Source organism: Saccostrea echinata, unplaced genomic scaffold, assembly GCF_033153115.1.
Source record: "Saccostrea echinata isolate AGI-Se365-2 ecotype Australia unplaced genomic scaffold, CSIRO_AGI_Sech_v1 ptg000033l, whole genome shotgun sequence".
NCBI lineage: Eukaryota > Metazoa > Mollusca > Bivalvia > Ostreida > Ostreidae > Saccostrea > Saccostrea echinata.
The window spans coordinates 29,153,632-29,166,588 of NW_026889782.1; the positions used below are offsets into that span (position 1 = coordinate 29,153,632).

Genomic DNA, 12,957 nt, shown 5'->3' on the forward strand with positions numbered 1-12,957 from the left:
CAGCTTATAGATAGAATGTTGTTGTGGAATCATTGTTTCCATGGATAACATTTATTGGGTAACCAGTCTCCTCCAAATCCTGGGCCACTGGTATTGGCATATCTGGTTCCACACCTTTGCTCGATCTTTCAACTTTCTTGAACATTCATGAGCTGGAATACAATGGTCTTTACCATAATAGATGGCACTGATCTTCTAAGCAAGAACTGAAGTACTTTTTCTGATTTATTTCCAATTAATGATCCATAATCTGAAATTGTGTGTTCATTTTCATATAATGAAAGGAATGAAAAGAAAATGAAATGAATGAATTTCCAACATACTCACTTTATAACTAATAATGGTACAACTATTATCAAAAATAAATGTATACATTAATTTATATAGATTGAATTAGATGAATGCAATTATATAAGCTTGATGAGCAAATTTTCTAAAACACAACCTAAGCAATGCTAAGATTAAATAGTCATGCATAATCTAGATCTCTTTTTATTTAAAAAATGAGATACTAATAAAAATAGAACTTCATTCACAGAAAGTATTTCCAGGCCCTCATTAAAACCATTCAATCTAAATTAAAACTATCCACATGGTCTTAGGAACTGGAGTGGGAGGGAGGCATCCCCCCCCCAATTTTGCTGATATATAGAACACTATACACTATAGAAAACATCGCTAAATATATGCTTGTGCCACCTAAATAATAACGTCTGATGACCTTTCATTTTGGCTTGCCAAGGAATTTTAATATTATTGGTAGTGCCCCCCCCCCCCAAACTGAAAATGGGTTTCTTTGTGCCCCCCCCCCCCCCCCAGCTGAAATTGCTTCTTACGGGCCTGATCCAGACTATACTAATGTACGTATCACTTGGTGAGGAAAAAATAAATACAAACTGTACTTTAAAAAAGCTCACCTGTATTATGTCATAATTCCAACCTGTGCCAGCTGTCTCTATAAGACCCCATCAAAGGTTACTTCAAACTTAAAAAAAAAAAATAATGAAAATAATAAAATAAAAAAAAATAAAAATAAAATACTTATATTCACATGTACCAACTGACCATGTATCTATTTTGAGAGAACCAAAATTTACCATGTCAGAGTAGGAAAATCAACTGAGCTTAGCAATCAGTAAATCATAATCAATACTGGAACATATATAGCTAGTGCATATAAGTAAAAATAGGAAAAGTATTGAAAATGTCTTGATACTGAGTCCCAGACTTTATAGCTTTATATTTACATTCCACATGCTTTAAAGTGTAAGGAAAGCTATGGCATTCAACACACCATAACACGGACAGGGGGTCAAAAGGTTAAAGTATGCATTTTATTTTTACGTCACAAACGTTGAGCGCCATGGAAATGCAACGTCATAAGTGAAAATCAAAATTCACGCTCACATTGAACAGAAGGCTGTTGCAACGGCTCTTCATTCATTGTAATTTACCCGAAGGATAATACAGGGTTTTTGAAATATAAATCACATTTGCAATCAAGGCAAGGAGTTAAAAAATGTAAATATAAGCATTGAATCATTATTTTTTGAAAGATATAGTCTCATAACTGCAACGGTGTGTGCCAACATATTTTCATAATGCCCTAATGCGCGTTACTCAATTAGTTTGCACACACCGTTGCAGTTATGAGACTATATCTTTCAAAAAATAATGATTCAATGCTTAAAAATCTCACTCTTTTGAACCTACTTTTCAAATCCTCTTTGAGATTATTAAATTAAGGTTTATGATAAAATTCATATTAAAATCTATCTAGGGAGAAAATCCATGTGCAACATATAAACTAGTATGTTTTGACTAAGAGTTAGAACATTTATTTGTTTACTGCATTCAAGATTCATCATTGATACTTTTTAAATGGATTTGGGCTTCAGATCTTTTTCAGTGAGAACTAATTTGCATTGAAAAATAATGTGTCAATCAATAATTCAAACAATTTCATAAAAAAACCCTGATGAAAAGGCTTTCCTGATTGTATTTAAAAAAATAGAGAGAGACGGAGAGAAAGAAAGAGAGAGAGATTTTAAAAAGTTGGATGAAAACTTTTTCTGCATTGCGGGATTAAAGTCACATGCACCTTATCTGATATTCGCTGAACATGTCACAATATAAACAGATAAAAGCAGGGTTTACAGTCAGAGGAAACTCGGATTAACATGTACCCTGAACTGTTCATGTCCGTTTAGGTCACTGACAAAGTTCTGTAATCCGTAGTTGTAATACGCGATTATGAACTACAAATACTTAAAATTAACAGTTAAATAATTACCTGTCTGATGCAACTATATCAAGCTGTCAAATACTCCATGACTTCTCTTCCCTGTTCGGAGTGCATACTGCATACACCACTCAGAGTGTAACAGGATCCTGGATGTTTCTTTCTTTCGATCGTGTTGTCATTTTAACATGATTAAGTGACGCGGTGAAGTGCATGATTTACAATACATCTGATTCTTTGCTCCTGCTGACTTGAATAACCGTGCAACTTGCGCAGTTCCATATTGAAAATAAACTAGTGCTCTTTTATTGCGTCATCAATCGTGCATCACGCTAAGCATTTGTCCGCTGAATTCTTCTGAGATTCCTTTACTTTAAATTGTTAGGCCTATACGATTTTCTACTGGAAATGTCCTTTGTTTGTGTTCATCATTTCATGTCATGGTGTTTCACAGCCGAAATTCATTAGCGATTGAATGCTTATTATCGCTGGTTTAAATTTCGCCGGTTTCAAACGCTTAAGTGATTCATAAGAGTTATCTCCCTGTAATCGCACACCTTACCTTAAATAATATTTATTCTTTTCCCTGCTTTCTGTTTCACAAGAGCATGGGGACATTAAATCTCATTTGTTTTTCCAGCTGTTAAGCTAGCTGTTCATCTTTCTGAAACAAAAAACTTTAACCTTGGTCATAATTTCTAAATGACCTTCCATATGACCTTAATCTCACTATTAATTGTTTCACATTTAGCACAGTAAAGAAGAAACTGTACTTAATATTTTCATTAAAATGCAAAACCTGAAATTGATAAGAACTATGCAATGGTATCACAATTTTTTTTTACCTCGACCTTCCCTATTACCTTAACTTCATTTTTCAAGATATTTTATCAAACTTTATAAAAAGTTTGACACAATGGTAAGAGCAATCTGACAATGACCTTGACCTTTCTCATGACTTCACTTTTTCTCTTCACTTAAATGACTTTTGATTTTTAATATTCTAAGTTGGTACATGTATTGGTGACAGCAATCACTTTGTCATAATTTCCTTACTTAGACCTTTCCAATGACCTAAAGTCTCTATTCCTTCATTTTGCAGTTACTTAGGTTCTGTATGTACAAATATAAATAAATAAATTATTTTTCCTTTCATAATATTTTATTGATATAGGTAATACAGAATTTTCCAAGATTGCAGGACAAAGGAGTGGAAGTGTTTCATTTCAACAAAACCATAAGCTAACTGATCAAGTGACAGATGATACCAGTTGCAATCTTGAAAAACATTTGGCAGTTGGAAATCACACTTAATACGGTATACAAATTCAAGATAAAGTAAGAACATATACTGATGCAAATTTGTATGCCACAAAATGTGAAAGCATTAGAGAGTTTCACAATTTACTGATACAAACTGTAGTGTCCTATCAGAACAGTTATTGATGGAATCCAGTGAGAGCCAACAGGAAAAAGAATTGGTTGGGCATTAAAATGCAGAAAAAGATTCTACCAGAAAGTGAAGGATTACTTGTATGTGATATTTGAAGAATGTGAAATAACAGTAAATTGTCCAGATTGTGTTTTAGAAGAATTGAAGGAAGTAACAGATGAAAATGATGAAAGATTTTATGAAAGACATGAATTGCTAAGTAGCTCACAGAATAGAGGATTTCATAATTGTCCCATTTGTCAAAAAAAAAAAAAAACCCAAGTCATTGCGCATCCTCCAGTAAAAAGGCAGTTGTTGTCTGAGATATCTTTTAAAAATGTTTGTATTGATGCATTGGAAATTTGCAGACATTGTTTGTGCTTAATTAACACTCATAATGAATATGATGATCAAATGACTCGTCTGCTGTATGATGTGTTTACTTCTGTAAATATTCAGTAAGAATGTATACAACTATACATGTATTAAAGGTAATCAAGTTACTTGTTTACTCATATAAAATTGAAAAATAACAAAAGAAGTTCAGATTATTTTTATAACAAAATATCTCAAAATTTTGATCATTAATTGACTCCCACTTTGTGTTTTATTTTTATTTCTTTTATGGGGCTTTCTATATGTAAAGATCAACCAATAAGATTTATCACCAGTCACATTTTTAGAATACATTTGAATGAAAAAAAGATTATTTTTATGCATAAAATATTGTGAAACAGAGGAAATTTAAAAAGATAATAATGTATGTCATTTTTGAGAGCAAACCATAACCGATAAATTCATGTGATAAAATGTTTCATTTATCTGCTCTCAAAAAAAAAATATTGTCAAAAGATTGAAGTATTAACATTTAGAAATTCACATCTATAAATTGTGAATTCATGCTATAAATTCAATGGCTAATAGCAAAAAGGTAGGTCATCAATACATACATGTGTCTTAGTAATTCAAAAGCTGAGTTTTCATTATCATCATTGGATTTTTTTTATTCTGAGTAAACAAGTACTTTAAAGGCTTGTACATTATCCAAGTAATGGATTATAGGGGATTCATAAATACACCCCCCTATTTTGTCACCCGCGTGGCGCAGTGGTTAGAACGTCTGCTCTAGAGGAATTGATCCTTACGTCGCGGGTTCGAATCCCACTGTGGGACGTGGAGACCGGTCCTTCGGATGAGACCGTATAAACCGAGGTCCCGTGTCACAGTAAGTGCTGGCACGAAAAAGATCCCTCACTACTCAATGGCCGTAAATGCCGAGTATAGGGCAAAATTTGCAGCTCTCCACCGGCAAGTGGTGGCGTCTCCATATGAGTGAAAAATTATCGAGAGGGACGTTAAACAACATACAAACAAACAAACAACCCCCCCCCCCTTTTTGATGTATTATTTGGATTCAAAGTCATTATCTTTTAAATTCTGAGTTATGTATGTTTAAATTCTAAAATGCAGATATGAAAAACTCTAGAAATTATTTTCGTTGTATTTTTGGAGGAGTTGTAAGGTATTTTTATGAGAAGCGCTAACTGTGTTCTTCAAATCTTTGATGTGAAAATTTGACAAACTTTGACTTTCAATTTACTAAAAGTAAATTTGCCACCAGCAGTTTTCTCATATTTTGTTAACATAACCATCCTTAACAATAAGCAATAAAATTTACTGGATTAAAATATCCACTTTGGTTGTTAGAGCTATTTCAATTCTACAGAAAAATGTCACTTTTTCGAAAATTGGAACAGTGCCAATTTTATGACCTTTTTGCACTAAAACAAAATGGATGTCAATCATCTTGACTATGCATCTAAGAAGAACTAATCTTCATCCTTTTACTACAAAATAAAATCTTTGAGTAATTTTTAGACTTGCAATTTTATTTCTCCTCTAAATCTATACTTATAAATTAAAAAATTTTGCAAATAAACTCCGAAACGGGTGCACCAGAGTTCTTACTTACGTTTCTAAGAACACACTAGATACAAGAAGATGTTCGTAAACTATATTTAGAATTCACTCGCATAGTAAGTATCGCACATTAAATTAAAAGTCTACTGTCATTTTCTATAAACAGCCATGAAATAGCAAAAACGTGAGTCCCCGTGGGGACCCGGGGTGACAAGAATAGGTCCCTGGCACCCCCTTGCATGTCGTAAAAGGCGACTAAATGGGGCAACCTGTTGGCCGTGGGTTGCGACCCGTGTTGGTGGAGAAGGGGATCCTGGTGGCTGAGGTCTGCAGGTGTTGGGTGTAACGACCTGACATGACCAACACTCCACTTTGGCCCCATATTCATCTAAACGGGAGGTCAAGTTTGGCCCGACTTGATCAATCGTCTGGTCACGCCGAGCTTGTTTTTATTGGCATGCCATAGTATTGATGTATTTGTAATATATTTGTTATTATCTGCCTTTTTACAAATTTCCAATACGCCGACGTTTCCATATTAATATATGTAAATCAAGCGGTGGCTTAGGGTCAATCAGGCATATCATGTCTGAGTGTAGTTTCTTTGTATCCTCTTGGTGTCATTCTTACTGGATATCCGTTTGACTTGACATCGCCCTTGTTGGCGCTCCGTGGCGGGCGGGGAGCAAGGATTCTGAATTTTATTCATAAAACCATGGCTACTACAGAAAAACCTTGTTACCCATCAGGTTTAGAATACTTTATGAATGATGAGCAGATTACTTCAGTTGTGGAACACTGGCCCCGCTTCATCACACTTGAAGCAAAATTATCAGAAAAAACAAAGCCCCTTACAAAGGTGTCGCCTTTTCTCATACAGAAAGGAATACAGGGAGTAATTGGAACTCCGAGATCAGTTAAAAAGTTAAAATCTGGAGCTCTTTTAATTGAAGTTACTAAAAAACAACAGTCTACATCTTTGTTGGCATTGACTGCTCTAGCAGATATCCCTGTAAAATACACTCTGGGCTCAATCAAAGCAAAGGTATTCTGTTCAACAGAGATCATGACCTTAATGACATTCCGGAACAGGAAATCCAATGTGAATTGGAATCTCAAGGCGTGGTCTCTGTTAAACGGTTCACGAAAAAGCGCAACGACAACATCGAACCGACGAACACTTACCTGTTGACTTTCTGTACACCTACACTTCCAACAAACATTAAAGTCGGCCTGTACATCATGAAAATTGAAACGTTTGTTCCAAATCCACTGCGCTGTTTTAAGTGTCAGAGATTTGGACACGGGCAATCAAACTGCAAAAGTGCTGATGCATGCTTCAGGTGTGGTGAGGAGGGGCATGATGGCAAAGGCTGTCAAAAAGACCCTAAATGTAAGAATTGCAAGGGAGACCACATGGCTTCTTCAAAACAATGCCCTGTATGGCAAAAAGAAAAGAATATTCAAAAAGTTAAAGCAGAAAAAAGAATTCCGTATCCAGAAGCGAAAAAATTGGTCAATATGTATAGCGTACCTAAGCCTAATCTGCCCTCATATTCAACAGTTTTAAAAGCATCCTCAAAGAAGGATATGTCTACTCAGGTATGTGAGAATGATATTTCTCAACAGACCACAACATCTAAGGTTTCTCTGTAAAATGAATCATCCTACATTTATACAATGGAATTGCCGAGGTTTTAGAGTCAACTTAACAAATTATCTTTACTAATTCAGGACCATTGCCCGGTAGCTTTATGTTTACAAGAAACACATTTGAAAGAAACTGATAAGATAAGTATTAAAAACTATAGTATGTATAACCATTATGCTCTGACTGAAAGAGCATCGGGTGGTACGTCTATAGCAGTCAATAATAATTACATTCATAGCCAACTTGTTTTAAAAACTAATCTTCAGGCAGTAGCTGTTCGCGTTTCTCTCGATAAAACAATAACCCTTTGTTCCGTATACGTTCCCCCAAACTATCAGTTACAATCTTTAGAACTTACAGAATTAATACAACTGCCTACTCCATTTCTGATTGTTGGTGACTTTAATGCCCATAATCCGCTATGGGGTAGTGACAAAACCACAGATAAAGGAAAAAAAAATAGAAGATGCAGTATCACAACATAATCTTTGTATACTTAATGACGGCTCGAACACTTACCTACATCCGGGCAATGGTTCATATCACTTTAGTAGATCCTTCTTTACTCTTAGATTTTAACTGGTCAGTACACGACGATTTATGCGGGAGTGATCATTTCCCTATTATCGTTGAAGTGAATAATCCCCCAGAAAATAGTTATGTTCAAAACTGGAAACTAAACAAGGCTGATTGGATGAAATTTGAATACTTATGCTTACAAGATCTTTCGGCTGAGAAGTTTGAAAACCATCCTGATCCTATTAAAAAATTTACTGAAATACTATTAAACACAGCAAATAAATGTATACCTAAAACGTCGGCAAATTCTACTAAAACTAAAAAACCATGGTTTACAAAAGAATGCAATGATGCTATTAAAGCTGGCAAAAAAGCAGAAAAACTATTTAATAGATTACCAACATCAATGAATTTAAGCAATTTTCGCATATTTAGAGGAAAAGCTCGTAGAACTATAAATTTTAATAAACGAAAATCTTGGAAAAAGTTTGTTTCCAGCCTTAATACGCATACTCCGATAAATAAGGTTTGGAACGCAATAAGAAAAATAAGAGGAAAGGGTCCTCAAAGATATCATCTTAATATTGGAAATAAAATTATTACGAATAAAACAGAAATAACTATGCATGTAATGAAATAGCTAATACAATTTCAAAAAATTCTTCCACAAAGAACATGAGCCCTACATTTATTCCCTATAAAGATTCACAAGAGAAGGAAACCTTAGATTTTACATCTGGAAACCGGGAATGTTATAATCAACCATTTACTTTAAATGAACTGCAAAAGTCTTTAGATAAATCTCATGATACTGCGGTAGGACCGGACCAAATACATTATCAAATAATTAAACATCTCCCTAAAAACAGTAAAGAATGTCTCTTGCAAATTTTTAATTCTATCTGGGCACGAGGTCTTTTTCCACCTTCCTGGACGCAAGCAACAATTATTCCTATTCCAAAACCTGGAATGAACCACACAGATCCTAATAATTACCGACCAATTGCTTTAACAAGCTGCTTATGTAAAACCATGGAAAGGATGATCAATGAACGCTTAATATGGTTTCTTGAAACCAATAACATTTTAACTAACATACAATGTGGTTTTAGGAAAAACCGAAGTACTATTGACCAGTTAGTAAGACTGGAAATGTATATTCGAGATGCCTTTATTAAAAAAGAGCATGTCGTATCTGTACTTTGTGACTTAGAAAAAGCATATGATACCACATGGAGATATGGCATCTTGAAAGATCTCTACAGTATGGGCCTTAAAGGACACTTGCCCAATTTTATAAAGAATTTTTTGAATGATAGACATTTTAAAGTACGCTTGGGGTCTACATATTCGGACAATTTTGAACAGGAAATGGGTGTGCCACAAGGAAGTATTTTATCTGTCACATTATTTAGCATAAAAATTAATAGTATAGCAGAAGTCCTTAAAAGTGATATGCATGGAAGTCTATATGTCGATGATTTTGTTCTTTGTTTTAAATCCAAAAGTATGAATTATATTGAGCGAAAATTACAGCCTTTGTCTAAACAAAATTCAAAATTGGGCTGATAAAAATGGATTTAAGTTCTCAAAAAGTAAAACCGCTTGCGTGCATTTCTGCTCTAAACGGAAAGCACATGATGAACCACATTTGCTTCTAGACAGAATCCCTATAAAAGTCGTAAAAGAGATAAAATTTTTAGGTGTTATCTTTGACAGTAAACTCTCTTTTATCTCGCATATTAAAATGCTTAAAGAAAAATGTACAAAGGCATTAGAAGTATTAAAAGTTATTGCAAATACAAAATGGGGGGCGGATATAAATACTCTTTTAAAACTCTATCGTTCTTTAGTTAGATCTAAATTAGACTTTGGTTGCTTTGTATATGGTTCGGCAAGAACTTCATACATGAAAGCTCTTAATTGACGCAGTCCATCATCAAGGCCTTCGACTGTGCTTAGGAGCTTTTCGAACTTCTCCTGTAAATAGTCTATACGTTGAAGCAAATGAGCCACCGCTGGACTTAAGAAGAATCAAACTTACCTTACAGTATATTCTCAAATTGAAGGCAAATATTAATAATCCTGCTTACGATTGTGTTTTTCATCCGCAATACGAAAACCTATATGATAAAAGTAAAACATGTATAAAACCTATTGGTCTAAGATCTAGAAAACATATCAGGGATTCTGACTTACCTTTGGACATTATAAAACCTACAAGTTCCTCTGAAATACCGCCATGGAAATTAATTAAACCAAATGTAGACACATCTTTAACTGAATTTAAGAAATCAGAAACCAATGCTCTTATTTTAAACAGAAATTAGCCGAAATAAAACAATCTAAAAATTCTACAGTCGAAATTTATACAGATGGTTCTAAAGACAAAAATAAAGTAGCAGCGGCTGCAGTGAATAAAAATAATGTTTTTTTCTTTAAGGCTTCCAAATGAAGCTACAATATTTACAGCAGAGGCAAAAGCCATACAGCTTGCATTTGAATATATTAAATCTTCAAATGACAACTCTTTTTACAATATTTTCGGACTCGCTTTCTTGCTTGCAATCTATACAAAATATGAATATCGATCAACCATACATTTTAGATATATTAGTTCAGTTCTGTCATTTCACTCAACAAGGTAAAGTAGTTGACTTTTGTTGGATTCCAAGTCATATTGGCATCATTGGAAACACTAAGGCTGATAGTGCTGCAAAATTGGCACTTCAGTACGAAATTACCATTTTTAAAATTCCTTATACTGACCTAAAATATATTGTGAAATTTTATGTAAATTCTCTTTAGCAGATATATTGGGAATTTTGTGATACAAGTAAACTATATGCAATAGAAAACAAAGTTAACATATCATCTAACTTCGGCCTGAAACTTCAGGACAAAGTGATTATTTCAAGAATACGTAAAGGTCATTCTAAAATAACACATGCATACTTATTAAATCGAGAACTTCAGCCAGAATGTATATCCTGTGACTGTCCGCTTACTATAAATCATATTCTTTTAGAATGTTCTGATTTTTCACCTATTCGAAGTAGACTTTTCAATAATGTACGAACGATGCGTGAACTGTTTACAAATGTTAATGTTAATACAATTTTAGATTATTTACATGAAACTGATTTTTATAGTAAAATCTAAAGATACACAATGTAATTAATTTTTTGATAATCACAGAGAGAGTTTTATTTTAAACTTTTAAAAATATTTTTAAATTTTTAAGTCCGTCGGATGGGACGTTAAATGGTGCCCCGTGTCAAGGATTGCAACCCCCTTGGCACGCAAAAGATCGTTTTTTCTGGTTTTTGGAAAAGAGTAGGCTCACTGGGGGCCGCCAGAGAAACCAAAAATCTTTCACAACCGATCATATAGAATTAATGTTCCGCCGAAATATGGCTGAAATATTGCCGACTCGGCGTTAAACCCTAATCAATCAATCAATCAAAAACGTGAGTACGGTGGCGTTTCCGGTTGGTGGATCGAAGCTACTGGCAATTTTTAATGTAACTGGCAACTAGCAATCGTTTATTTATTTCATAAAACGTCATCACTGAATAATTCATTCAAAACTTGATTTAAGTGATATAAAAGAAATAAGTTGTGATAACCGATTAAAAACGGAAATGTGCAAATTATTTTCATCATTCACGTATCTTAATATTGACGGAACTTTCTAGAACATCGTATAGCATCGAGCCCGATGTTAAAAAAAAAACGATGCGATTATAGCTGTATGATCATAAATAAGGCTTTTGTGTAAATGGTTATTAAATATTATTATGCTTCCTGTCAGTTTGTCTCTATATAATCAATACCCAACTATTTTCGCATAGTGTTCTAAGGATTTATATAGCGTAAGCATATTATGCCGAAATAGTGCACGGCTGTCTTTTCTAGAGAAAATGTAATTAGCACCCACGCTGGGGATCGAACTCACGATCTGGAGAACGTCAGTCCAACGCGTTACCGATTACGCCACAAACACCGCTACTTTACGGAATGTATTTTCAAGTATATAAACGTAGTTTTTATACATTTGTCACAAAACAAGAAATAAATGAATATAATTTCTAAAAGACTGATATTATTGATAAGGATCTTAAAGATAAATTCTCTAACAAATAATCGAATTTATCAGTAACCAAAATTACAACGTAACATGAACTGGTTCTTCGGAGTCAATAAAACGCTTTTTGATATAACGCTTGATTAAAGTATGTTCAAGAAAATTTTCATTTAGATTTAACGTCTGCAAACAGGTTTGGGATTGAGAATTTAATTAAATTGTCGTATACAAACAACAGTCAGCATAATAATTATAATAGTGTTATTATTTGGATGTACTATGCCGAAATAGTAGTCAGGGTTTAACACATAGTGCACTCGCCTCCGGCTCGTGCACCATGTGTCAAACCCTGACTACTATTTCGGCATAGTACATCCAAATAATAACACTATTATATAAATGGTAAATCATTGACAACACTGTAAGTTATGAATATATTTATATCGAAAGACTATTACATGTAGTAGGTTTTCCTAATAAATTTATCGGTAAAATTTGCATATACATGTATTCCTTACTGAGAGCATCGTGGAAAAGAACCCGAAGTAAAATTTGTGCTTCATAATAAACTTACTTACATGAAAATAGAAAATTAATGAATAAGGTATTGTTCAAAGACAATTAAAGCTGTAAAATTTTGTGCTTTAATAAATACATTTCAATTTTTTTTCCTGAATACAGTCTTTTGTATCAAATACTCGGCCTATTTATAGGGCATTAAAAGCTAATTTTCGCACAGGTACTTGGGTCTTGGTGTATATGTATATGTATGTACTTTATTGATATGTAAAAAACTAAAGTATATTTTTTACATATCAATAAGGTACATGTACATACATATTTATAAACCAAGACCCAAGTACCTGTGAATTTATACCCCCCCCACCCCCCCAAATAAAATAATACCAGTAAAAAATAATATCAGTAAAATGTGCATTTTCGCTGCTTTTAAACTTGACGGAAATGAAATAAGAGCATTAGAAGTACAATATCCATAACATAGTATAACGAGTTTCACAATAAACGTCAATTAATGAAATTGTTATTTTTCAAGTTTTTACAAAATGGGGAGGGGGGTGTTTATCTACTTAATGCGGGACTTTGAA

The 12,957-nt window shown here is 33.7% G+C and overlaps 1 protein-coding gene and 1 long non-coding RNA gene across 2 annotated transcripts; one reads left to right on the forward strand and one right to left on the reverse strand.

The window, feature by feature from the left end:
* Window positions 1-182: 182 nt before the first annotated feature.
* Window positions 183-2,374, reverse strand: LOC133198834 (uncharacterized). The gene is made up of 3 exons (XR_009722608.1): window positions 2,294-2,374; window positions 918-985; window positions 183-250 (listed from the first exon to the last, which is right to left on the reverse strand). It is a non-coding gene; the product is annotated as an uncharacterized LOC133198834 (long non-coding RNA).
* Window positions 2,375-5,853: 3,479 nt separating this feature from the next.
* On the forward strand, window positions 5,854-7,250 carry LOC133198380 (uncharacterized). Its single transcript, XM_061334476.1, has 2 exons — window positions 5,854-5,927; window positions 6,656-7,250. Exons 1-2 carry the CDS (start codon window positions 5,854-5,856, stop codon window positions 7,248-7,250), a joined length of 669 nt encoding a protein of 222 aa, XP_061190460.1.
* Window positions 7,251-12,957: the final 5,707 nt, after the last annotated feature.

Coding starts and splice junctions, on each gene's coding strand:
- LOC133198380 (XM_061334476.1), top strand. CDS start 5,854: ATGGGGCAACCTGTTGGCCGTGGGTTGCGACCCGTGTTGGTGGAGAAG. Junction 5,928..6,655: donor CTGGTGGCTGAGGTCTGCAG/GTGTTGGGTGTA, acceptor TCTGTTCAACAG/AGATCATGACCTTAATGACA.